Source organism: Paramormyrops kingsleyae, chromosome 2 (genome assembly GCF_048594095.1).
Source record: "Paramormyrops kingsleyae isolate MSU_618 chromosome 2, PKINGS_0.4, whole genome shotgun sequence".
Taxonomy (NCBI): Eukaryota; Metazoa; Chordata; class Actinopteri; order Osteoglossiformes; family Mormyridae; genus Paramormyrops; species Paramormyrops kingsleyae.
The window spans coordinates 20,689,405-20,715,820 of record NC_132798.1 but is presented as its reverse complement, the minus strand read 5'-3'; the positions used below and the strand labels follow the sequence as shown (position 1 = coordinate 20,715,820).

At 51.9% G+C, this 26,416-nt stretch overlaps 1 protein-coding gene across 7 annotated transcripts; it reads right to left on the bottom strand.

Moving 5' to 3' along the window:
• Positions 1-331: 331 nt before the first annotated feature.
• On the bottom strand, positions 332-24,466 carry mtmr3 (myotubularin related protein 3). Of its 7 annotated transcripts, none has more exons than XM_023840832.2 (22): positions 24,264-24,466; positions 20,475-20,551; positions 20,281-20,351; positions 17,482-17,571; positions 17,278-17,394; positions 15,089-15,109; positions 14,511-14,593; positions 14,247-14,413; positions 13,587-13,683; positions 13,285-13,398; positions 12,746-12,951; positions 12,316-12,447; positions 11,960-12,071; positions 10,708-10,903; positions 10,178-10,363; positions 9,933-10,103; positions 9,533-9,660; positions 7,383-8,670; positions 7,069-7,179; positions 6,895-6,983; positions 4,485-4,511; positions 332-636 (listed from the first exon to the last, which is right to left on the bottom strand). In XM_023840832.2, exons 3-22 carry the CDS (start codon positions 20,281-20,283, stop codon positions 483-485), a joined length of 3,492 nt encoding a protein of 1,163 aa, XP_023696600.2. In that variant the 5' UTR covers positions 20,284-20,351; positions 20,475-20,551; positions 24,264-24,466; the 3' UTR covers positions 332-482. The 7 variants fall into 7 exon arrangements, with proteins under 7 accessions (XP_023696600.2, XP_023696601.2, XP_023696602.2 ...); XM_023840833.2 differs by lacking the exon at positions 24,264-24,466 and adding an exon at positions 21,133-21,307; XM_023840834.2 differs by lacking the exon at positions 24,264-24,466 and adding an exon at positions 20,879-21,104.
• Between the last annotated feature and the right edge of the window lie 1,950 nt (positions 24,467-26,416).

The window sequence follows — 26,416 nt, the reverse complement described above, 5'->3', positions numbered from 1 at the left end:
AAAAAAGGCCAGGATACGACTTCCTGATGGAACATTAAAGGGAAAAAAAACTCAAATGAAGGTAAGACCAGAGAGAACTCTATATAACCCCCCCAGACAGCACTCTTTCTTCACCCCCCCCCCCCCCACCCGGCAACTCTCTCAGAGCGACAACCCCACAGATCTCAGCATTTCTTGCCACATGCAGCCCCAAGCAGCCGAGGCTGAATTAGCTACTCAAAGTGCTTCACCCATCTCGGTACCCCTCCCGCTCCAGCAGCACTGGATACGCACGCAGCATCCCAGTGCATCACATGACACGGTCCAGCAGGCGGGAAGAGTCTGATGCACATACACGCACACACTCCATGGCTCCATGGGCACAGGAGGGTCTTCCTCCCTCGGCTCCTCCTGCAAGCAATGCATACTCGGCTAGGCTCCGCCCCCTTCGTCGTCCCGCCCTTCCCGGCTCCTCCAGGGTGCTGGGTGGAGGGTGGAGTCCATTAATTAGAGCTTGCAGTGATAGGCTTTTCCAGCTCCAGGAGCTGCAGGTTGCCATAGCAGGCCTTGCAGACGCGGCTCGGCTCAAACAGCTGCTGGCTCGGCACTGGCATCTTCTGGTTGCAGCAGGTAGCGCAAAACACATTCCCGCAATTCCTGTAGAGGGCGAAAGAGAGCCAGGTGCCAATCATGGACACTATGCTGAGCTACAATAACGGAAGGTCAGGTCGATATTTGGCTCAGGTTTATGCAATTCCATGTTGATATATTCATAAACATTCCTAAAAAATTGAGTGCAAAGGGAACACTTAAAAAAAATACAAAGGGCTTTGAAGTCCATTTATACGTTTCGTAAAGGGGGAGCAAACAGCATCATGTAAAAAAAAAAAAAGAAACAGAGAAAGAGAAAGAAACACTGGGACCAAATGGGCAGAGCACAAAACCACAGCCTCAGCTCTGCCCATGCTCACTGCTGTGCAAAAAAAAATAAAATTCATGCTTAGGAGGATATTTTAAATTTTTCTCGTGTGTGGGCTACCTCCCACAGCCCAAAGACGTGTCTCTAAGAGAAGCCCATGCCAACATGAATGAGTGTTAGCCTTCAAGAAGGACTAAGCGTCTTTACGTGGCACTGAGAGCCTCCAAGACGGACTGAGCGCCTCCACGGTCACAAGTGCCCACAGCTCAGCGTACTGGGAAGCTGGATGAGGGATGGATGATTGATATGTCTGACCCTAATGCTGGAACTGTGTGTCACTAACATACCATTCGCACAATCCGATGAACAAAAGAGCCTTTACTAAATATCATACTACACAGATGGAGAGGATACTGCCTGTATGACGACTAACATCTCAGATACATAGTTCAAGATCTTTCGAGCAAGAAAATCTGCAATATGCCGCGTGTCATGAAACTGATACAGCCAGTCTTGATGCAATGCATCAAGCAATGAGGAGAAACTAATTTCAGCACTAAGGAGTGTTACATGCGTCTGGTTTGATCATCTCTAACTCAGGAGAGGGAGCAGTAAAGTGACAGTGTCTTAAGCATAACAAGAAAATATTAAGTTCACATTGGGCAGCACCGCCTGTGGTTACTTCATGGTGAAAGGTGAGGAGGAGTGTGCTGCAGATTTACAGCACAGCATTAAACATCTCGTCCATCAGAACCCAGCCCTTCACTGCCTACTTAACCCAATCATGAAGTCAAAACCATGTTGATCTCAGGCTCTGGCTGCTTTAATATTCTCCAGACCTCTGGCTGTCCTATAATGAAACACTTCAGATGCGATTAAGACATGATCTGCGGGACATTTTGCCTAATCTGCAGTCTCTCTAAGAGCATCACAGCACCATCTTTGTAAAGATCAGCTGATCAGGTGAAGGACGAAGCCTCTGATTAAATGCAGTCACACACATTCACAGTCACACTCACATTCACGCAGTCACACAGACACACAGGCGTGCAGGCACACACAAACAGTCCTGAACAAAATCTTAAGACTGGGGGAAAAATGACAAGTATTCGCATTTCACACTGGTGGTTCTTAACCAGGTTGTAATTAGAGCTTCAAAATGCAAAAAGAAGAAACATGAGCAAGAGATAAAAAAAAATAGAGAGTAGGCAATTTATTGAAAATTTCAACTCAAACAGGCTGATCATCAGCTGATCAAGAGTTTAAGACCGTAGCCTTTAAAAGGCAGAATCTGCACAAAAATTTGGCTTTCATGCTATTTTCTGTCAGGCATTCACACTGTCATGACCTCCTGATGGCAAAGGCAAAAAGACGTTCTGTCTTTGAACGTGGCAGGATTGTTGAACTGCACAAGCAAGGCCAACTTGCTATGTGCTATCGCTGCCGAGGTTGGACGCAGTAAGACAGTTATTTTTACTTTCTTAAAAGATCCTGAGGGTTATGGGACCGATCTTCAACCCAAACTAAGGCCTTTACTGATGTCAACTGAAGCCCAATAACAATAAGACAGCATCTGCAAAAGAAGGGCTTAAAGAACAAAAAATGTCTTCAAAGGCCACATCTCCTCCCACGCCACAAACTTGCCCCTTTGGACTTTGCAAGGGAGCATCGAACATGGGACATCGAAAGGTGGAAGAAAAAAAACTTAACCTGAACGTTCCTGATGGTTTCCAACATTACTAGCACGACAAGGAGATCCCACTGGAGATGTTTTCTACGCGGCTTGGAACAATGGTGCTGCAGGTTGTGCAGGGGCCTCAAATGGCGGCTGGTTATGTGGAGATGTTGCAGCAGGCATTCGTCTTGACTAGGGGCCCTCGTCTGTACGGTAATGACTGGGTCTTTCAACAGGACAACGCTGCAGTTCACAATGGCCGCCTGACGAAGGACTTCTTCCAGGAGAATAATATCGCTCTTTTGGACCATCCTGCATGTTCCCCTGATCTAAATCCCACTGAGAACGTTTGGGGATGGATGGCAAGGGAAGTTTACAAAAACGGACGTCAGTTCCAGACTGTGGATGCCCTTCGTGAAGCCGTCTTCACCACATGGAGCAACGTTCCCACCGGACTCCTGGAGACACTCGCATCAAGTGATTAAGAAGAACGGTGAGGCCACTCACTACAGAGCCCTTTTTTGACACGCTTCTGTTTTTGGGGGTTTTTTTTGGATGAACAGCCTGTTTGCGTTTAAATGCAGTTTCCAATAAATTGCCTACTCTATTTTTTATTATTTTTTTTTTATCTCTTGCTCATGTGTCTTCTTTTTGCAGTTTGAAGCTCTAATTACAAGCTGGTTACGAACCACCAGTGTGAAATGCGAATGCTTGTCATTTTCCCCCGGTCTTAAGATTTTGTTCAGGACTGTACTTCCTGGTGATTTGTCACTGACACATTTTATTGTAATTCATTGCAACAACGACAACTGCCCTTGCCATCCACAGAATATGAGAAACAACTGAGAAACAGAAAAACCAATGGAAGTTTTAGATCTAGATGATCTCCACAACAATAAAATCTGAAAGTTTATATGCACACAGCTTGGAAATGTGATGCATGTGTACATATTAAGCTGCACAGTAAAAACATGCATTTGCATGCACACAGAAACAAAAGCACCAATGTAAACCATGCATTTGCATGTTCAGAGGTTCAGTGCCCCTTCCTCTCCCCGCACACACATGCAAACCCCTCCCTTCCAAACGTACACTACACCCTCTCCTCACCCCACCAAACGCCAAAGCCCCCCGCCCCCCCCCCCAAGACATGCTAACTCCTCCCCCCAAACACACACACATTGTCTCTCCCCTCTAAAGCACACACAGACTGAGCAGAGATGCCTGTAATAAGCTTCCAACCCCCAGGGGGCAGCACCACTAACTGCTCATCATAACGAGCACCGAGGGTGAAGAACAACCAGCTGATACTGGCTAACGGGAGACATGGCCTCCATTGCCGCACACAATGAGATGAGGGAGCGATATCCGCGGCCAAAATCCAGCAACCCCTGTGACCTACCACCCTCGCCCCACTTAACCTGCGTCATCAGCCTGCAATTTGGCCTTGACACCAGACGACATACTCCTGTAGGCAGAAGGACACCTGGATAACATAGGATACCATCTGGATAGGCTCCATTTAATTCAGCGTTCCTGATTTGAGCCCAAGCAGGTACTGCTCACATCTGAAAGCGAGTGATCCCACCACAGTGTTAATCAGCACTTTGACAAGTGCAGTATAATGCCTCATCTGAGTTTTATTTAAAAACAAATGCAATAAAACTCCCTCAAATGGTGTTTCCTGCAGGTCAAACCAAACAAACCAAACAAAAACTGGGCCTTCAACCCAAACCGACACAAACATGTCACGTGTCTAATTTCCACTGAAGAGGAAGGGTGGGTTAATGCAATGTGGAGACATGAAACGAGTTAATATGGAGACCAAAAGGGTAGTGGGGGTATGGGGGGGGGCAAGGATGCATGAATGGAGTGCACACTGGGGGGGGGGGCACAGGGGCCATCTCTCACCAGGCTTCTTCAGCGGGCTCCCTGCCCCTGTGAGACAGATGGGAAACAGCGGAAAGGAGAAGTGGTCAGAGAGAGGTACTGAGGAAGGGCGTGACAGGGGAGGGAGCACAGCACCCCTGCTGGACACCCTGGACATGCATGCTGATGCACTTGGTGCCCCGCTTGCACACTAGGCCGGGTACCACCAGTTCAAATAGGGCACGACGCAGGACCGAGCACCAGCAACCCGGTAAGGGCACAACGCCGGGTATCGGCAGCATGGTAAGGGCGCGACGCCGAGAACCGGCAGCTCGGTCAAAGTGCGACTCCGGGCACCGGCTGCTCGCTAGGGGCGTGATGCTGGGTACCGGCTGCTCGCTAGGGGCGTGATGCTGGGCACCGGCTGCTCGCTAGGGGCGTGATGCTGGGCACGGGCTGCTCGCTAGGGGCGTGATGCTGGGCACCGGCTGCTCGCTAGGGGCGTGATGCTGGGCACCGGCTGCTCGCTAGGGGCGTGATGCTGGGCACGGGCTGCTCGCTAGGGGCGTGATGCTGGGCACGGGCTGCTCGCTAGGGGCGTGATGCTGGGCACCGGCTGCTCGCTAGGGGCGTGATGCTGGGCACCGGCTGCTCGCTAGGGACGTGATGCTGGGCACCGGCTGCTCGCTAGGGACGTGATGCTGGGCACGGGCTGCTCGCTAGGGGCGTGATGCTGGGCACCGGCGGCTCGCTAGGGGCGTGATGCTGGGCACCGGCGGCTCGCTAGGGGCGTGATGCTGGGTACCGGCTGCTCGCTAGGGGCGTGATGCTGGGTACCGGCTGCTCGCTTGGGGCGTGATGCTGGGCACCGGCTGCTCGCTAGGGACGTGATGCTGGGCACGGGCTGCTCGCTAGGGGCGTGATGCTGGGCACGGGCTGCTCGCTAGGGGCGTGATGCTGGGCACGGGCTGCTCGCTAGGGGCGTGATGCTGGGCACGGGCTGCTCGCTAGGGGCGTGATGCTGGGCACCGGCTGCTCGCTTGGGGCGTGATGCTGGGCACCGGCTGCTCGCTAGGGGCGTGATGCTGGGCACCGGCTGCTCGCTAGGGGCGTGATGCTGGGCACCGGCGGCTCGCTAGGGGCGTGATGCTGGGCACCGGCTGCTCGCTAGGGGCGTGATGCTGGGCACCGGCTGCTCGCTAGGGGCGTGATGCTGGGCACCGGCTGCTCGCTAGGGGCGTGATGCTGGGTACCGGCTGCTCGCTAGGGGCGTGATGCTGGGCACCGGCTGCTCGCTAGGGGCGTGATGCTGGGTACCGGCTGCTCGCTAGGGGCGTGATGCTGGGCACCGGCTGCTCGCTAGGGGCGTGATGCTGGGTACCGGCTGCTCGCTAGGGGCGTGATGCTGGGCACCGGCTGCTCGCTTGGGGCGTGATGCTGGGTACCGGCTGCTCGCTAGGGGCGTGATGCTGGGCACCGGCTGCTCGCTAGGGGCGTGATGCTGGGCACCGGCTGCTCGCTAGGGGCGTGATGCTGGGCACCGGCTGCTCGCTAGGGGCGTGATGCTGGGCACCGGCTGCTCGCTAGGGGCGTGATGCTGGGTACCGGCTGCTCGCTAGGGGCGTGATGCTGGGCACCGGCTGCTCGCTAGGGGCGTGATGCTGGGTACCGGCTGCTCGCTAGGGGCGTGATGCTGGGCACCGGCTGCTCGCTAGGGGCGTGATGCTGGGTACCGGCTGCTCGCTAGGGGCGTGATGCTGGGCACCGGCTGCTCGCTTGGGGCGTGATGCTGGGTACCGGCTGCTCGCTAGGGGCGTGATGCTGGGCACCGGCTGCTCGCTAGGGGCGTGATGCTGGGCACCGGCTGCTCGCTAGGGGCGTGATGCTGGGCACCGGCTGCTCGCTTGGGGCGTGATGCTGGGCACCGGCTGCTCGCTAGGGGCGTGATGCTGGGCACCGGCTGCTCGCTAGGGGCGTGATAATCTATTTACAGATTCTACCAGCCCCCAGTGTCCTGACTGATACCTCACTGCCAGACATCTCAAACTCAACTTGTATATAAACTCCTCATTCAGCTGATATTTATGCAACTTGTTTGGAGAAGGAAAAAAATAAGATCAAAACAATGATGACCAAATGAAAAGCTTTTTTGGTGGGGGATGGAAGGAAACCATGGCTGCCAGAAATGAAGGTGAGTGATAAATATGAAAATGTTACCACAGGCGAGATAGACAAAGCAGGGCAGGCTGCTGAGGACAGCCCCTACAGGCCCCCTAAGGACAGTAAAAGCCGCTACCTTGGGTAAATAGGACCACCCATGTCATTTACTTCTGCTGTTCACTGAGAACAAACACGAAAGTAGCCAGGAAGCAGAAGGAGCCTTCTAAAAAAAAAAAAAAAAAAAAGAAGCCACTTTGACCCAATCAGGTATGGGGGCGGGGCCAGTGATTACCTGCAGTGGTGCCTCCGGGTGGCCAGCCAGAACCTGCTCTCGCATCCATAACACTGGGCTGCCAAATGATCCGGATACCACCGGGTCACCTGCAAAAGAACACAGGGGTGCCCTTGAGTCCAGCTGCCACTGCCCTCGCCTCTCGCCTCGCCCGCCACCTGAATCCAGCCCTACCTTGGCGTCCTGGTTGTCCACTTGCACCCAGCTGGCCTCGGAGAAGACCTCTGTGCTGCAGCGGGACAGGCAGTTCGGGTCCAGGTTGCACTCAGAGTCCGGAATGGAGGTCTGGCGAAGCACAAACAGCAGGGACAGAATGGGTGATTCCTGTTTGAGTATGATCTCCCAGCCTCACCACTTCATCCCCAGCACCCTCACTGAGGCATACGACCCCAGACCCCCCTCCAAGCCTCTCCACTTCGTCCCCAGAGTCCCCATTGGGGCATGTGACCCCTGTGCCCCCCCTCCCCACCCCTACCCCCCAGCCTCACCACTTCATCTCCGACGTCTCCGTTGAGGCGTCCCCCACTACCGCTGCCTCCCAGCTGCTGGCTCTCCAGGCGACTGCGCAGCTCCTGCACCTGCCTCTTGAGGGTCTCCACCTCCAGCCGGTGTCCAGCCTCGATCTGCCGCAGCCGCTGTTGCACCACGTCCACGGGCACCGCCAGCCCATCCTCGTCCAGGTGGCTGCGCATAGACTGCTCAGGGCTGGCAGGGGCACGGCCCATTAGCGGGGTATGGGGGCAGCGCCCCCCCCGGGGGTGTGGGGGGAGCGATCCACAGCTGGCTGCTGAGACCTGCCGACTCAGAGGGGCACGATCCCCGTTGACCCGGGGCTCCATGTCGAAGGATGTCACCCCATTGCACAGGGGTTCTGCTTTCGGGGATTGCAAGGCACTGTGGGAGGGGGATTCGGCCCCATTCAGAGTCCTGGTGGGACCTCGCTCAGCCTCTGCCTTGACGGACTCCTTTTTCCTGAGGTAGGGGGGTGGACACTTCGCCTCGAAGAGCGGGAGCTGCCTTTGGCCATCGAGCCGGGCAGCACCGTCCTCGGTCAGAGTCTCCGTGGAACTCGCCATGAGTGAGGCCCTGTCCTCCAGCTGCTCCACACCGGCCTGCAGCTTCTCCAGCTCTCTTGTGCAGAGGACCTGGGCGTGGCCGTTGGTCAACTTGGGGGTGGAGTCCTTCTGCTCTCCTCCATCCTCAGCTTCCAGTGCCTTGTCCCCTGTGGGTGTGGCTGCCTTGACAAGCAGTCCCGTGGGAGGGGGCAGGGTTGCAGGGCAGCCCTGTGGGATATTCGGGGGAGTGACAGAGCCCCCTTCTGGGGGAGGACTTTCCCGGCTGGCATCGTTGTTGCAGATCTCCGTCCCTGACTCCTCCTCGGTGGCCTCCTGCAGGATATTCTCCATCTGTGCCTCAGGGACACCAGCTGCTACGGAGAGCTCAGCCTCCTCCATGCTCTCCTCTCCGGGCAGTGTCACCCTCAGGATCTTGGCCTCCTCCGCCCCATCTGCTTCTTCTGTGGAGGGCATACTGGCCTCCGGTTCTCTGTCAGACCACTCTTCTCTGGGACCCAGCCCTGCATGGTTACAAGCCCTGCCGTCCAGGTCCGAAGCCCCGCCCCCTTCGGAGCCAACCCCAATGTTGAGCTCCAGGGAACGCCGGTGGTCTTGCCATTTCTCGTTCAGGCTGGGGTCACTGGATCGCCGGTTTGGGGCTAAAGACCCCCCCACATCACAGGCACTGGTCAGATTGTCAAATGATCGTGTCTTTGGAAGTCTTAAGGGAAACCAGGGAAATTATAATTAAAGAAATGTTTGGAATGCTAGAGGGATTATTACAGCTATTTACCAGACAAAATTAATGCAGCAACTCCATAAAACGCTGAGCCTTTTTTGGGAAATATAAAAAGTACCCAAACAAGACTAAAAAATAATCACAAATCAGACTAACAAAGTACTTAACACATTAGATTTGACATTAATTAAAATGTTAAGAGACTGAGCATGTAAACCAGGCTTGTGACTTGTATTTTTATTTTTCACATGCACAGATGAGACATTCACAATTGTGCAGAGCAGCAAGGTTTGGACAGCAATCAAGGTCGTTTGCGTTAGACCAAAAGCAGACCTGGCATCTTGCAACTGTACCCGCAGCAAACTGTTAAACTGTAGGCTATTCATGAGGAAGCTGGCAGAGAGGATGTCTGCTGCCTGTCCCTGAAAGGGCTCAATTCATTTGTCTCTCGTCACGGAAAAAATAGGTGCTGAGGCGGGGGGGGGGGGGGGGGGGGGGGGAACTCAGTTACGGCTGCTTGCTTCAAATAAAAAAGTAAATAGGGAAAAAAAAAACTTCTGAAAGGCCAATTTGAAAAGACCCAGCAAGTACTAAGGACGTTTTGAATCAACAGGAAAGCTTCTGTTAAAAGGAGGGGCGTGACGCAGAGCGCCGCCCCAGAGGCTGAGAGGGGAGGCATCGCCGCTGCCTTGTTTACCGCACATCCTCTGTGTTACGGTCCAACCTGTACCAAAGCTCCTGCCCCCATTGCACTGCGGCCGCACACTGACACACAGCCATGCTACGCCCGTGCACTCACGGTGCAGTGACGCGACCCTTTCATCCATGGCAGTCAGAGGCTCACCTGCCCAGGGGTGGATCCTCGGGGTAAGGGGCACAGGAGTCGTCGGAAGGTGTGGTGGGAGACGAGCTGGGCAGGTACACGGCGGTCCAGAGCATCAGGTTACGCACATGGCACACGGGGTGCAGCACCTGCATGGGGACAACACCTGCATTACCAGGAGAACAGCGAGACAGGCGCCTACATGCGCAGGACGACTGCAGCTGTTCAGTGTGACCCTGGACTTGGGGACTGGGGTCATTTTCATGCTTATGCAGCACACAGCCCCATTACTGCATGAGGAGCAGACTGGCCATCTTTGATTCCTTTCACGTGTGACTCTCTATCGAAAAACCAGCAATAAATATCCTGGAGTCATGCAAGAAAAGCATTTTTACATTCCGGGAGAGTCGGGAGTGGGTACCGTCTCGGAGTGGGAGGAGTACAGCATATTCCGGAAGCCACGGTTGGCGGGCCGCAGCAGTGACCAGACGGAGCAGGTGCGCTCCTGGATGCGATGCTCGTCCCGCTCCTTGCTGCTGTTACACAGGAAGGTGCCAAACAGGCAGGAGTATGTGTGCTGCACCAGCTTCACCTGAAGGGCAGCACAGCAGGGTTACTGCCCGCTCACGGCTGAACAAAAGGGGTAACGGACGGGGTGCCCCTCACCAGGAAGGCCTCGCTGAACTCGAAGGAGCAGGGAAACTGCCTTTGCAGCTGATGCACACAGTCTAGCCACTGCAGGAAGACAGGGCAGCGCTCGTTTGGGTCCACAGAGTTCTCTCCATGCCCACAGCGGTCGGCAAACTTGTGCCCGAAATCGAGCCACTCGGTCTCCACCAGGACCTGGAAGCCCTGCATCACAGAGAAGAGCAGCTCCCATCTTCATCGTCACAAAACAGAACATCAGGCAATCTCCAAGTTTCCTTTGGCATTGGATAACGTGCAGTTACACAGACTGGCATCTCGAAATCACCCTTAGCCTGCAGCCATGTGTGTGAGAGCGTGCAGTGTGAGACTAGCACCCCTTTCGGGGGCCCCCTGCCCCGTGCAGATTTCGGCCCTGCACTGGATAAGCAGTTAGGGAAAGTGTACGGATGGAAGAAGGGAGAATTCACTCATCCACAGCCAATCAATGTTCATCGTGCAGTGAGAGCGTTGAGACGCTCAGCACCAAACCGAAGGCCATACCAGCCTACCTCCACAGTCCGGTAGTAGGGGTCCAACAGCAGTTTGGACAGCGCCACGATCTGAGGAGTGCGGTCCCAGCCATCAGAGCAGTGCACCAACACGGGCCGGTGGTCCCGGTCCACGGCATTCACCACCAACAGGGCGGCCTTGAGGAGGAGTGACAGGTGCTGCAGCCAGCGGGTGCCCTCAAGGGCCGAGAGCCAGCTGTAGGGATGGAGCAGCGACAGAGGTGCAGGTTTTACTACACAGGGCTGTACTGCATCTGCAGCGATGAGCAGTGTCTGCGCTTCCACACCTGGAGGAGAAACTAATTCATGCTCTTGAGACGTAGTTACATTTTAAACTAAAATCATTATATTGCTTAAAAAGTTTTCTGGATGAAAAAAAAAAATTTGCTATACTGACCATTTCTTTTGTTCCATTTACAAAGATCCAGTTTTACCGAAAACAACAACAAAGAACACCCTACAGGTCCCCTATCTACACCCTGCATACGCAGTGCCAGGTTCTAACAGACCCTAACTACACCCTGAGTACACAGTGCTAGGCTCTAACAGACCCTAACTACACCCTGAGTACACAGTGTCAGGCTCTAACAGACCCTAACTACATCCTGAGTACACAGTGTCAGGCTCTAAAAGACCCTAACGACAGCATGAGTACACAGTGTCAGGTTCTAACAGACCCTAACTACACCCTGAGTACACAGTGACAGGCTCTAACAGACCCTAACTACACCCTGAGTACACAGTGTCAGGCTCTAACAGACCCTAACTACACCCTGAGTACACAGTGTCAGGTTCTAACAGACCCTAACTACAATGCGAGTACACAGTGCTAGGATTTAAAAGGCACATATTATATTTGCCAGAGAATTCAGATGGAAATTCTTAAGCGGCTGTAATTTTGTTTTCCTTCTAAGCAGGGTCCACCCTCACACCAAAAATTACTGTGTGAAAGTGAAGCCCTCTGGCACTGGGACATTAATTAACAGAGTAAGGAAGTAGTTACTGATGTATCACGTCATGGGCATTCTGACTCAAGTCAACAGATAAAAGTGAATTATTACACGTTCAGAAAGTTCACAATCAGAAGCAGATGTGTTGCCTGTCAAAAATTCACGGAACCAATTACAAGCAATTCGATGCATGCTGGGCAGAGTGACACCCGCCCTACATCAGCGAGAGAGACGCAGTGCCAGACACCGCAAACTAGGGGCGACTCTCTGAGGGGACCACCAGCTAGGAGAAGCAGACTCACTTGGCCGGGTCGGGCATTTGCGTGCAGAGTAAGCGCAGCGACTGGAAGCTCTTGCGGATGGAGTGGATGTTGGCCATGCCCATGAAGACCACCTCGCAGTTTGGATAGTACTCTGCAGGGCAAGATGGATACCTTTGTAAGAGGAAATGAACGTTTTCCAAAAATAAAGAGCAATCAGCAGAACCTTAAAGAAGCGGGAAGGGGGAGGATAAGGAGTCCTATGCAGGATGACCCTGGGCTTCCGGGGAGACGCTGGTACTGATCACAAGACGCCCCCTCCAGATCAAATTACATGCAAGTGATTTGCAGTCATCTAGCTCAGCTTGACTGACAACATCAGGTTCCTGTCCTCTCACCTGGGCACTCGCAGCCCCCGCCTTTGGCCCGGTTGGCCACGGCGGCTGCATATGACCTGGCGTCCAGAATGAGCAACTTCGGGGGCTGGATGGCCAAGGTCTCCACCTCCGAGCTGTTGGTCATGGAGGCATCTGAAAGAGGGAGGGCTCACTGATCAGGCAGCTCCATGGTGGTCCTTTGTCACCCACAGCACCCATTCAGGACGTCTGTCACAGTCCTGAACTGTCAGCCAATCACAGTTTACAACTTACAGACCCTCCATCCATGGAATACCCCATTCAATGACCACCCAGTTAATCCTACAGCACTACCCACCACACCACCCAGTCTCCCACAGTCCACTGCCACCCCCCCACCCCTAAAAAAAGACAGTGTGGTTTTATGGGTCTGAAGTTCTTCTGCCAGTAGGAGGTAGTGGTGAGTACTGACCAAAATCTCCATCAGAGGAGAAGTCACCACCGTTGGCGTAGTCGCGAGAGCAGGAGCCATTGGCCAGGTGCTTCCGGAAGCTGCTGTCCATGGCGCATGCCTTGGCGATGGATTGCACCAGGTGCTCATCGTCTGCGTTACGCCAACCCCACCAGCTGACCTCTGGCTGACCGCAGCGGGCGATCACAGCAGCCGTGCTCTGGTGCCTGGGAGATGGACGGTGAGGTCAAAAGTCATGGTTGGGGGAGGGAGGGGGGCAGCTGCAGGTGAGAATGACGCAATGCTGAAAATGGCATTGTTGTGCAAGACACAAAAATGCGTGGCATCACATAGCTCAAGTGATCTTTAGATGCCTAATCACATCATCAGGCCCGCTGCCGCATACTTAGACGTCTGAGCACAATGTCAATATTTATATGGCCGGAGACGGAATCAGCGTCACAAGCGAGTCACGCACGACTAGAGCTAGGTGGATTCTGCCAGGTACGCAAAGCCTTCCTCCTCAAACAAACCAACTCTTGTGCTCCTGCGATCCGCACCTGTACACCACAGCCGGAAATCGCTTCCAGGAACGGAAGGCTGACACATTCTCCAGCTCCTTGTCAGTGATCCAGGCTGGCACCAGCAGGAGTTGGGGGTAGCTGGAGCAGAGCCTAGTTGGGGGGAGGAAGAAGTTACAGGATGGGCGTGGGGTGGACCTCAGCAACATCTGCCGGAAAAAACCCTCAAGCCCAACATCTGGGCAGCTCAACAGATAGAGGCTCATGCAAAGCACTGTAGATAAAGCACGGTCACCGACGGCCACCCATCGCTAACACGAGCGCTTAGCCCAAAGGGTCACCTGTATTTGGTGTTGATTTCGGATATCCTCCAGACATTCTGGGTGTCAAAGCCCATCCGCTCCACTTCGTTTTTGAAGCGTGAGATCACGTGCTCACCTGCATGGGGCGGGAAGGTGCATTTCTTAAATGACAAGAAAAGAAAGAAGCAGGAGTGCTGTTCAAAAAAACCAGCGTGGGGAACTTATCACTTATGAGCACTGGAGAAAATGAATGAGTTTTGCTTTTACTTGCTTATCTGCCAGAAATCATTTATGTGACTCCTGGTTTATTGCAGCTGCTCACCTTATGCTTAGCAGAACAAAAACGTTCCTCCCCTGAGACCTGAACCAAAAACCTCATTGTTTTAGTTCATTAATTGGTATGTGAGCTATGCTATCTGCTGGGTGAGGAGAGCAGGGTGAGGGCTGAGGGGCGAGGCATGAGGGGCGAGGGGGGAGGGGCGAGGCATGAGGGAGCGAGGGGGGAGGGGCGAGGACAGCGGGGCGAAGGGGGAGGGGCGAGGACAGCGGGGCGAAGGGGGAGGGGCGAGGACAGCGGGGCGAAGGGGGAGGGGCGAGGACAGCGGGTGAAGGGGGAGGGGCGAGGACAGCGGGGTTAGGGGGAGGGGCGAGGACAGCAGGAGGACGGCGGGGCGAAGGGGGAGGACACCCGGGACGCACCAGGTCTGCAGAGCTCCCCACGCTGCTCCTTCTCCCCCGCGTACATATCCACACACCAGGCGTGGAAGGCGAAGGAGAAGAGCTCCTCCAGCCGAGAGAGGGGCTGCGTGGCGGCTGTGAGCCGCTTCAGCCACTCCTGGCACTGCTCAAAGGTGGAGAACTGGCACCTGGGGGTGTGGGGGGCACAGCGTCAGCGCTCGAAGCACGGAGACAGCAGGCAGGAGGATCCAGAAGCAGAAACAGGATGCGAGGGCAGGGTTGTACCTGATGACTTTGCAGTCCTTGCAGATGATGTGGAGCTGGAAAATATCCCGGCATTCGACGCTCTCGATGAGCTGCAGTGGGACCTGCGGGGGGGGGAATGGGTGTCAGAGCACCAACATGACACACCAGGGGGCGCACACAGGCCCCTGTGAACTAGCACATGCGGATTAAATCACACTCTCCTTCACAAAGTTAGCCGAGGCTGTTCAGCAATGTGGTCCTCAAGCTCAACACTTCAACTGGTACTTCATTACATTGTTATGAAAATGGTTTCCAGTCCACCGCTGAGACCAAACATGCCTGAGTCCACAGCAGGTCACTCTGCCCCACCTCGTACAACAAATAATGGATCATTTGGTGTGGAGGAAGCTGATTGGTGGTCCACATCTGCACGATTCCGCCCCCGTCGTTCCCCAGCAACGGGTCTTTTACCCGGGACGCGAACGGGCCCAGAGGGCGTAAACGATGAAGCAGAGGTTAGCGGTTGTGCCGTGGAGCAGTGCAGCCACAGTCCATGCAGGCCCCAGGTCATGGTGAGGTCAGCACACACATGGGGGGGGGGGTGGGGGGGTACTTACTGAAACGTCACTTGAGTGATTCTGAGGTTCCCCAAGAAAAACGAAACACAGACAAACACAAACAGCGTATCAAAAACAGAATGGCGATTTTCAACACCCATTCATGCTGGGCGAGAGCTCTGCGTTTCACTCCACAGCAAGCATCCATCCATGTTTCAGAAAAGCCTGAATGAAATTCTCTGGCTTCTGGCCAATACTGTCTGTGCATTCCTTGGATCCCAGCAGGTTTGACATGATACTCTGGTGGTACACCATTCAGAAATGAATTCAAAATGGCCCTGAAATTCAAATTCAGGAATTTTCATAACTTAAAACAGGATGCAGAATTGCAATTAGAATTAGAATTTAAGGAAGCAGGATAAAATGGAACTGAATTCACATTCATATACATAGTGCAGGTGCAGGCTAATAATATGGCTTAATATTTCAATACGAATTACACATAAACATGTTAACATACACAGCATATACTGTATCATAGTTACGGAAATGTCATGTTATTCCAACAAATATTTCAAATCTTAAATTGTCACCTACAGAATAAAAAATGTAACCCTCGTTTTGTGCACCATGGTGTAAGAACACCTCATACAGTCATACAAGTAGCCCTGTCACAATCCTGCCCACAGACAGAAAAAGCTACTGCAAGGTACTGCACAAAACCAACAAATATGTGCCCATGGAAAACGGCCAACGTAAACCAAATGAAGATTCTTAAAACAGGTTAAAAAAATATCCTCTATTTTTCTCTTACGATCATGCAAATATAAAGTACACTCCCTTATACATACACAAGGTCATAAAATGCATCTACCATCGAGAATGTAATGTCATTCCAGTTCAAATTCCAGTTTAACATCCTATGGGTTATGGCCAATTCAATTCAAATTCCAGTTCATTGATGGAATGGGGCACAATTCATATATTCCTAATTTTGCACAGCTTTGATATCCACAGCTGCACGATCTCCTCCAGTTGTGTCTGCACCATCTCCCATAACCCTGCAGACTGGCACATCTACAGACACCTATGCCCACAGCTAGCTTTCAGACTTATAAATATAACGTTCCCATTCAGGTGGATGTGGAGATGTATGGATCACCCAGCAGGAATATGCTCCACCGGTACCCTGCATACATTTCAATCACTCCTCACCGTAGCACATAAACAGACGTGTTGAATTACTAGCTAATGCCAAGATGCATGCTGCAACAGAAAACATGAAAAACATTTTTTTGTTCTGGGCAAAAAAATCTGAAAAACTGAAGCCAATTACTGCACTTTAATGAATAGCTATAGCATTTTACAGCTCATGAATAACCAGCATGGTAGTGATGCCATAGCCAAGTCACACATTTGTGTAAGGAACCCTTAACCGTTTCCAGACCACCAGAAAAGTGCCACGTTGTTAGACACAAAGACACGGCAGATTGTTTATGCTCACCTTGCTGTTACAAGGTCTACATGAAAAACAGAAAGATCACCATCTTGCGCTAGCTAAAGAAAATCATCTTAGCGGGAGCCAGGACAAAACAAGATGACCGAGAGAGAGCAGGAAGCCTGGGGCGTCACATGGGTAGGAGGGGCACACGCGGCAGATCACGCCGCGCAGCCTGTGATGCGAGACGACCTCCACTGCCACAGCCACAGCTATAGCGCGGGAAGGACAATGCACCCAAGCGCAAGACCGGTGATGTCACACTGTCACCAATGACTACTTATGACGTGTTCCATTTGAACTCGGAAGTCAGAATTTCACTCTTCATCAACCGAAGTGAAAGCTGTAGTTGTGTACTGTATATTATCACTTACATCATATTTGTGTCTCATTAAATCGGTCAACTGTCCAACCTCTATCTGTGGACATGCTGCTACGGTGTTTGTATGTGCAAAATACCATAGAATGTGTTATCAACTGGTATCACTAATGACGGCTAACAGTGAACCGGCTAGAATAGGAGATCCTAAATGGCTGTCTGCCTTGCTGTACTGGAACGCAGTTAACTTGGGTGTGATGTCATTCCCAGATCCGACTTTGGACCTCCGAGGTAAATGGAACACAGCATTACTTCTTGGTTTGGGGTGGGGGATGGGGGAGTCATGGGATGCGAGGAGGACCTGAAAGCTCGCCCCGCGGGCTCTGGGCTCTAACACCACGATAGCTTTCACATCGGTTGCGGAGGGCTTACGTTCACAATGGACTCTTTGAACTTGATGTGCAGTCGGTATCGGGATATGGCGATGATGGCGTCCTCTGCTCTCCCCACGTACTCCGCAGACTCGCCGTGTAGCTCGGGGAAGGGCACCTGCGGCCGGGACAGCACCGCGGCGTTACACGTGGGGGAGACAGCAGCAGCAGTCTGGTGGGTGCGATCAGCTGGCCCTCCCCTCACCTGCAAGCTCTCCTCCTCCAGGACTGGCGGCTTCTTCGGGAAGATCTGATTGGGCTGCATGCACTCTGGACTCCGCTGCCCCTCCTCCTCCTGAACAAGAAGCAGAAGTTATGATGACGATGACCCAGTCCCAAAACCCTCTGAAACCCAAGTCATCAGTTCTGTCATTCAGTGAATGAGAGGCAGGGAGCCATGTTAAAAAAACATAAACGACCCAAACACAATTTTTTGCTGGGGGGGGGGGGGGGGAGGAGCATTAGATTAGTTAATTGGTGAGCTCCTAAGGAATCATTGGCATAGACAGTTTAGCAAGGACTGTGAACTGGGAGCAGGCAGAGTTAAGTATTTACAGTGCAGCCTGCACTGGTCAAAGGAAAAGCTCGGCAGGACTGTGAGGCCAGGAAAAGCGTGATTGTCAGGGCGCCGAGACACACTGGAAGGAACCGGAAGGACGGGCTGTGCCGAGCTCTTCATACAGCTCGCGTGGCGGCGTTTACATGGAGGGGCATCACAGGCACTGCCTAGAACTGACAGAACTGCCAAACAATCATTAACCAATCACACGAAATGCATGACAGCCCACAGGACTGGTAGACGAAATCAGACCTGCCAGCTGAAAGATTGCAGGTTCGAATGTTGTGCACTGTATGCTGTGTCGACAATGACCACTGATCACTAAATTCAAATTCATTTCATATACATATCAGTTCACCTGGTAACAGGACAGTCTTCTGTTTACAGAGTCCCTCCTATAAACATATGCAGCGCTGACCTGAGCTCCTGAGAGAATCCGGCTGTGCTGAAAGGGAGGTGCAAAGGAAAAGCCAACACAGCTGGTGCGGGAAAGTGAAGAAGAACAAACACCGCACGGGGGACACTGGCGGACGGGGAGGGGGACACTGGCACATGGGAGACACCGCCGGACGGGGAGGGTGACACTGTCACATGGGAGACACCGCCGGACGGGGAGGGTGACACTGCCACATGGGAGACACCGCCGGACGGGGAGGGGGACACTGTCACATGGGAGACACCGCCGGACGGGGAGGGGGACACTGGCACATGGGAGACACCGCCGGACAGGGAGGGGGACACTGTCACATGGGAGACACCGCCGGACGGGGAGGGTGACACTGCCACATGGGAGACACCGCCGGACGGGGAGGGTGACACTGCCACATGGGAGACACCGCCGGATGGGGAGGGGGACACTGCCACATGGGAGACACCGCCGGACGGGGAGGGTGACACTGCCACATGGGAGACACCGCCGGACGGGGAGGGTGACACTGCCGGACGGGGACAAGCCCTGCCCTGTGCATCATGGTGAGTACACAGAAGGCTGACGTCAGTGAACAGATGGTGGGTCAACACTAAACACTGAAAGTCAACTATTATCATTACAAGGTTCAATCATACTGACACTTACTTTAGCAATTAAATAGCCATAGAAGTGAAGCCATTTCTTTGCACTACTGAGAAAGAAACAAGGAGCTCAGGTTCATTTGCTTTTCTTTCAGAAACAGGAAGCCTGCAAGGCGGTCATAGTAAAGACGGTGACGGTTATACAGAAAGCCCTGCTGCTGTAAGACTAATGGACTTGTGAGTACATCATGACAGACTGTTCCAAATAAAAAAACATTTTAGAAACAGTGCTGCCCGGTATTATATTCAGTTATATGAGGACAACAGAGCTGAACCAATCAGACTGCAGCATCAGGTAGATGCTGGTCCTGAGGCCTGTTGGCTGAATCCCTCACAGAGTGGCAGGAATTAAAACAAAAGTTTGGGGTTCTTACTATGTCTCAACAAAGGGAAAAGGACATCACATTTATGAATCAACTACTATCCAATCCCACGATCCTCTTCCAATCTGATCTGAATCAGCCACTGTCCAATCCCACAATGCCCTTCCATACCAATGTGAAATAGCCAATCCCACGATCCTCTTCCACAGCCACCATCCAATCCCACGATCCCCCTCCATGTCAATCTGCCGCTGTCTATTCCACAATCGAGCGTGTTCATGACATCTGGCCGCCAGGGCTGTAGGGCCGCTCGACCCGCGACTCAATTCGCTCTGAAAAGCCCCACTGTGAGTCCCGACTCGCCCCAACGCCAGCCAGGCGGAGGCGACTCCACCGAGGCCGCCTGTCCACATTCAGGTCTGGCAAACACATCGCTGCTCTGTATCGGCCATGTGTGGCCGCGTGCAGAGAAGGCCCCTTCAGAGCTCGGGGGGGGGGGGCATGTCCTGCCAGCTGCATTCTGAGTGAGCCCCCCGATGCCGGTATTTTAATAAGGGAAGCTGGAGGCCTGGCGGATGGTCAAGCCCAACCACTCTGGCACCTCACTAAACATGTTAAGGCCAATCGCTGTGTCAGGAAGCGGCCAATCGGGCAGCGCTGTCGGCAGGAGACTGCATGGGTGTCTCCAGTGTCATGATGGCTGAGGTCCAGGCCGGAGACGCTGCCATGTGGCTCTCGGGGGCCAGAAGTTCGCTTCTGGGGGCTCCTGCCTCCGCCTGTCCCTGCTCACGTCCTGAATCCGGCCACCAGCAATGGAGAGTAATAAACCTACAGTAGCCTCACCAAGAAGGGGGGGTACTGAGACACTCAGACACTGATCCCAGGGCGAAGGGTGTGGGGGGGGAACTCTGCTATTATGGTCTGACCTCCAGGGAGACACCATGCCTGAATGAATCAATGATGAGTGTCCAAACCCACCGACTGCATGGGGGAAGACAGACAGGGAAATGTTTGTATAGCCAGTGAATACGGTGGGGGTGGAGGGGCTTACCATGGCCCCGGTGACAGCGTGCTTCAGTCGCCTGGGAACGCCTGTCTCCGACACAAGACCCCAATCTCAGTCTGCGGAAAGGGCAGACGGCTTTCAGTAACACAGGGCCCACAGGCCGGCCAGGGCAGGGAACTGTTATGCTGGATGGTCATTATTGGCACTTCAGGAAGTGCAACATAGCAGACATCACTCACCAGATAAGAGAAACAGATGAGGAAACCTGCAGGTGATTCCGTCTCAAGTGACCCTCCCAGTAAGATGACATTGGACTCTGCAAGGAAGCCAGAGGAAGAAAGAAAATTAATTCAGACAATCTGAGTCAATATTAAAGGATAAATCACAAGAATTAACCCAGTAAATAAAGCAGTGCCAAGCAAAGAGCTCCAGGGCGGAGGGGACACAGGTGGACAGGAGGGGTCCATCCTCACGTTGCTTCCAGTTTACAGTATTTTCTACCATTTTTGCTAATGAGCAATGAAAGCTACATTCACTGTGAGTAATTATGATCAAATTAAAAGTCAGTTTACACAACAAACATTTCTACACACACACACACACACACACACACACGTTGGGGTGGAGAATTTCCTTTGCTCACCGCTTCCGCATCTTAGCTTCCTAATTTCTTCTCCATATCTCAGCTTGCCAATCCTGCCCGGCCACCAAACGCGCCTGCGCCACGTCGCGGACGAGCGATTCTGCAGCCCGTCCAAGTGCCGCTAAAGGTCACACGTTGCTCAGGCTGACATTCGATCTGACGGGAGAGGAGCTGACCTCCATTGAGCTGGCCGGCCCACCGACACAGCCAGAGCTGGGCAGACAGAAGTCCAACCGTAGCGGCACACTACTCACAGTTTGCCCCATGAAGACAGCAGGGTGTGGGGTGGTTAAGAAAGGAAAAGCAATGCCATGATCTTGAAGGCGGCGCCTCATATGAACCGGAATTGAAGTGGAACCACTCATCGTGTAAGTCGTTCAGCAACAAAGCGGAATTTTACGGGTGTGTGATGGACCAGCCGTGCAGCCACCTCTGCCCTACAGCCTCCACTAAACAGCTGGCGGACAGTGATTGTGGTTATCCACAGAAACATGTGCACACGCATGTGCTTATCACAGTCAGACCAGCCCATGCCCCTTGGGAACCCCCCCGCCCCCCCCCTCATGGCCCCTAGCGTGCTTTTAACATTGCGCCAATGCACCATGCACCTCCTGCATGCCGCCCATGGAACTGGCCACGCTGTCCATGCAATTTGCTTTCCCCACGTCGCCGATTCTGCTTTTTCATTCTGCTTGAGGATCCGGTGACTCCTGGAGGCACCATGTTGCCCACATTGGGACATCAGAGCATAGAAACGCTCACTTGTGATTCCTAAAGCAAGCTGCCTGGGGGAGATGCCATTCTTAGCCGACCACTCGACATGCAATGTCGCACACAGGGGCGGCTAGTGGCCTGAGATCAAAATTAGCGACTTTGGCCCGTCCAGAGCACCCCCACGAAGCCCCATGAGGAGAGACGATTAGGCACGGAGGTCACTGCCACGGTCACTACACTCACCCCGCATAACATTCAAAGCCACTGTTGCAGTGCCTTGTGCAGGAAAACCTGTACTCTCCTCCATCTGAAGTATGGCTTGGTGTGTTAGGACGCTGTACCTATGATATGGTCATTGTGATTTCACTCTGATTTCACTGCCTGATTTCACTGCCTTAGCCCCTAAGTGCTCCAGGGAATCGCTGACTTTCTCGCTTGTATGTCACTTTGGATACAAGCATCTGCTAAATAAATAAAATGCTCACTTGCCTGTCTGCTGCTTCTTCATCAACAAAGAATTCATTTTTCAAAGATTACGGTGTACGTTGTAAAGGTGTCATATCATGAAGGGGTGTTTACTGTAAAACCTGTAGCAACCAGCATATGACGGGCCTGAGAATTTGAGGAAGCACAGATGTGGCCGTTGCTTACTGCATTTCCTGCGTGAGCAGACCATGTGGCCGGTTTAACCCCCTCATCATATGACTCTCACACCTCCCAGCAGAAGGACCTGAAGCGTCGATTGAGTGCCGACGTTCGGAGCGCCTGACCATCCCCAAGCAAAGACTGCACTGACAGTAGACGCTATCAAAACTGCACTTGCATACATTCAAGATCTCAGCCTGGGAAAAGAAAATACCATTGCTCCATCAGAGTGACAAAGGCTATGGAGTCCTGTGAACATTTCTAAAGACTCACGTGTGCGAAGGACATGACGTTCTTTCCAAAGGGCTTTTAAGTTGAGCATTGCTTTTCATTCTCACAATTTCTGGTGACGCTAGTAATGCAGCAGCAACTGCTAACGCAGCCAGCGATATACATCTCCAGCTGCATGCCATGAGCTGCATGCCATGAGCTGCATGCCATGAGCTGCATGCCATGAGCTGCATGCCATGAGCTGCATGCCATGAGCTGCATGCCATGAGCTGCATGCCATGAGCTGCATGCCATGAGCTGCATGCCATGAGCTGCATGCCATCAGCTGCATGCCATCAGCTGCATGCCATCAGCTGCATGCCATCAGCTGCATGCCATCAGCTGCATGCCATCAGCTGCATGCCATCAGCTGCATGCCATCAGCTGCATGCCATCAGCTGCATGCCATCAGCTGCATGCCATCAGGGACAGCCGCAGTGCTCAATAACTGACAGCCATATTGCATGTTTAGACCTGCACACGATTACTTGCACAAAGGGCCTCTTATTTTCCAGATTTATAACAGTAACAAGATAACTGCCTAACCCTAACTGCTTAATAACTACACCATAACAATCACTGTACGACCTTAGGCGTGAATATCCTGCAATGGGTTACAAATGGTAAATGTCTGTCCCTTTTTCAGACATTAAAGTGTATTTAGTGCAACATTTCAAACGTTAAATAAACAAAATTTTAGTGACTATACATATCTATGTGTATGGTGCAGACATAGATCATCAATCTGAAAATTAAATTTTATTCTGCAGTAGTAAATGAATACTATATACCAGTCGACAATTTATATATGGAAAAATCTACATTTAATGGTCTCCTTAATGTTTACTAAATTGCAGTCTATGAGTGTAAAATAACACCGAATCATTCTGTCAGTAGCTCGTTTCATGCCTGTAACTATATCGGTTAAAACCCCACTTACTCTATTTTTGAAAGCATTAATGGTAATTTTCCCTACTTTATGAAATAATAGTCGCCATATAATTCACTTTCGCACGAAAGCCGAAGCTTGTAAATGCTCTATGGCATCCGCATCGCCTCTCATGTCAGGAGATAAGATGCGACCTTTATACCCAGGGTTAACCGGGGTTAGACGAGCACCAGAGCAGCAGCTCCAGCAAACCCTAAAGTAACGGAAAGAGCTCCGATAAAGCTGGTCTGCCGGCGGATCCCGGCCATTGGGGTGTCTTAGCCATGCCCATTCATAAAAAAGGCAGAAGCACCGGGCCACGCTGACAGAAAAAGCGGCCGTGAAACCAGACCGGCCGGCGATAAATGATGCATCAGGCAGCTCGCTAACTAAACGGCTCTGCCCTCTGGGGCGACCGCCGCACCTACATTAAAAAAAGCCTCCGCCACGTTACACTCAGGAAAGCAGAGGTAACAGGGCGCTCAGGCGCCCCTCCTACTTGAAGAGGGTCGCTCAGCAGACGGGAGAACCGCACCGACTGTCACCGCAACCGGTCGGCTATGGCTGGCCCTTAAGGGCTTCCTGACAGCAGCAAGGCGGCTAGCGAGCTAGCTCGAGCTCGGATCCATCCAGCACATCCCTGTAAGCGAGGCTCTGGGTCCTACACTGCGCACCCTCACATTAAACGTAGACTGACGGGAGGCTCGCGCGAAAAGGTGGGCCACTGGGCGCCGCGCGACTCCGGCTCTGTTTTTGTTGTTGTTATGAGATGGAGGGCGGACCCCCCTCCTCCGAAAAGGCGGAGGCCGCTGCGAAACATCGTCTCACCTGAGAGGGAATTCCAGCGGGGAAACCGGCAAGGTGGCGATTCCGTCAGCTCTTCGTGCACCCCGTCCGAGGTCGCACGCCTAACGGCGCGATAAACAAGCTGTCGACTCCCTTCGCCGTTTCAGTCTGTCCGCTTGTAAAGCAGAGTCGCCATCGCCGCGTATCTAACCCTGGACTCCGTGCGTACGTGACGTGCGCCTGCGTCATCACGCATGCGAGGCCCGAGAGGGGGCGGGGCCGGGGGAGGGTGAGGAATAGTAAACAAAGTTGCCACCTCGCTGGTTGTTACAGCGGTACTTTCGTTTCCCCCTCGATTTTAGGGAGAAACCATAGTCTTGTATCGCATCGCTGTTACACTGTATACAGCTTTACCGATTAAAATCTTTTTTCTAGGTCGTTATTCAAATGAACGAATTATTGAAAATACATAAAAACGTAAAAGGCTCGAAACGGCGAAAATAAATCATGAGTGTTTGACTTGATAATTACACTTTTTACGCCCTCAGACTTAGAATGTGTTAATCACTGTGGTAACCGTGAATGTAAACAGGCCGGATAGTAGCTGGTAATTGATGTATGGAACAAAAGTAACTTAGTAGAGCTCCGCTGAGAATGCGCACAAAACAGGAAAATGTATTTTCGTTAGATTTTACTATACGTAGCCTATCTAAGAAACTAAACTGCTTGCTAAATATCCGTACGATTTCCTTCAAATGACCATTCAGCTGCACTGCTCATGCATTGTAATCCCTGTCTCTGTGGAATTTAGAAATTTCAGTTTTTTAGTTTTAAATTGCATTTTTAAACTTTTCTTTTTATTTATTAAGTTTTTTTCATTAGTCCTGGACGTGTTCAATTATTTGTTTCAACTAGTTACATGTATAACAAACCATTTTTCTGCTGTAGATATAAATATACTGCCCGAAGGAATGTCAGCAAATCCATCCATTCATCCATTTACAGAAACCGCTTGTACTATGCAGGGTCGCGGGGGTCCGGAGCTTATCCAGAAGGTAAGGGGGGAAGGCAGGGAATAACCCAGGCCTTACCATCAACCTATCGCAGGCATGGAAAATCTTTAAAAAAATCAGCAGATGAAGGGAGTACCTTGCGCTCGCATCAATGTCGTAGGGGCCACCTCTACGAGCTCTGCCCAGGATCGCTCATGAAGGTCCGGCTTTTACTGCTGAGTTCGCCGTGTAACTGTGAAACGGGTCCAATATTGCAGCACCCAACATGGCTGGCACAGTAGTCATATTTCGAGAAAAGGATAATCAGAATGTACAAAACAGAAGAATGCCAAGACACGGGACAGTACGGGCATCATTTTATGATCAATATATTTAATCGAGTCGTGGTTGTTAATTACACAAGAATAATACTTATGCACACTATTTTCTCTCAAACAACAAAACAAATAGTTTCATTGGTCATGAAATTTTGTAAAATATGTGAACATGAATCTCCACTCGTTTGGTTTGTGCGTGCGGGTAACTTAGATCCAGTTCCTAAAACTCTACTGAACCAATTTGGTAACTAGTATATTAGAGCATATTATTTCATACACTTAAACTGACAAGGACACGGTTACTGAGAGAGAGATTTTGAAAAAATATGTCCAGTATTAACGAATCTTTTAATATCGGCATATGACAGACAGAAGTCTTTTTTTTTTTTTTAATCCCGTGGGATTTATATTCGATAGTGTCCTGCGTGTAGTGCAGCAAAAAGGACGGCAGAGAACATCACTGCTCAGCTTCGGAAAGCCAACAATGTAGACCATCGTTAATAATCTTAACACAAGCAGGATGCTGCAGAATAATATAGAACAGTGTAAAATAAACCAGCTACAATAATGTAAAATAGTGACCTGATGAAATGTGATTTTGGAATGCATAACATCAAATTATCATCTTCTTTTGAAATAGAATCTTAGATGTTTTAGATTTAATGAAAATTATATACTAACCCCCCACATCCAGAATGTGTCACTTGGATTAAATGTCAATGAAGTACCGTGCTGTTTCTGCATTGGGTGGGTAGGGGGGTTCCCACCATTCGCCTCTTTGATTGGACCTTACAGGAAGCTCTAATGTTAATGATCAGTCATCCTCCTCGTGCTACAGCTACATGTAGGTGCTGCTGTGGCAGGC

Excerpts from the sequence above, each read along its gene's own strand:
- mtmr3 (XM_023840832.2), bottom strand. Across the intron at positions 14,414-14,510 it reads AAGGACTGCAAAGTCATCAG|GTGCCAGTTCTCCACCTTTG; the intron begins GTACAACCCTGC and ends CCACACCCCCAG. Across the intron at positions 637-4,484 it reads GAGCCCGCTGAAGAAGCCTG|GAATTGCGGGAATGTGTTTT; the intron begins GTGAGAGATGGC and ends CGCCCTCTACAG.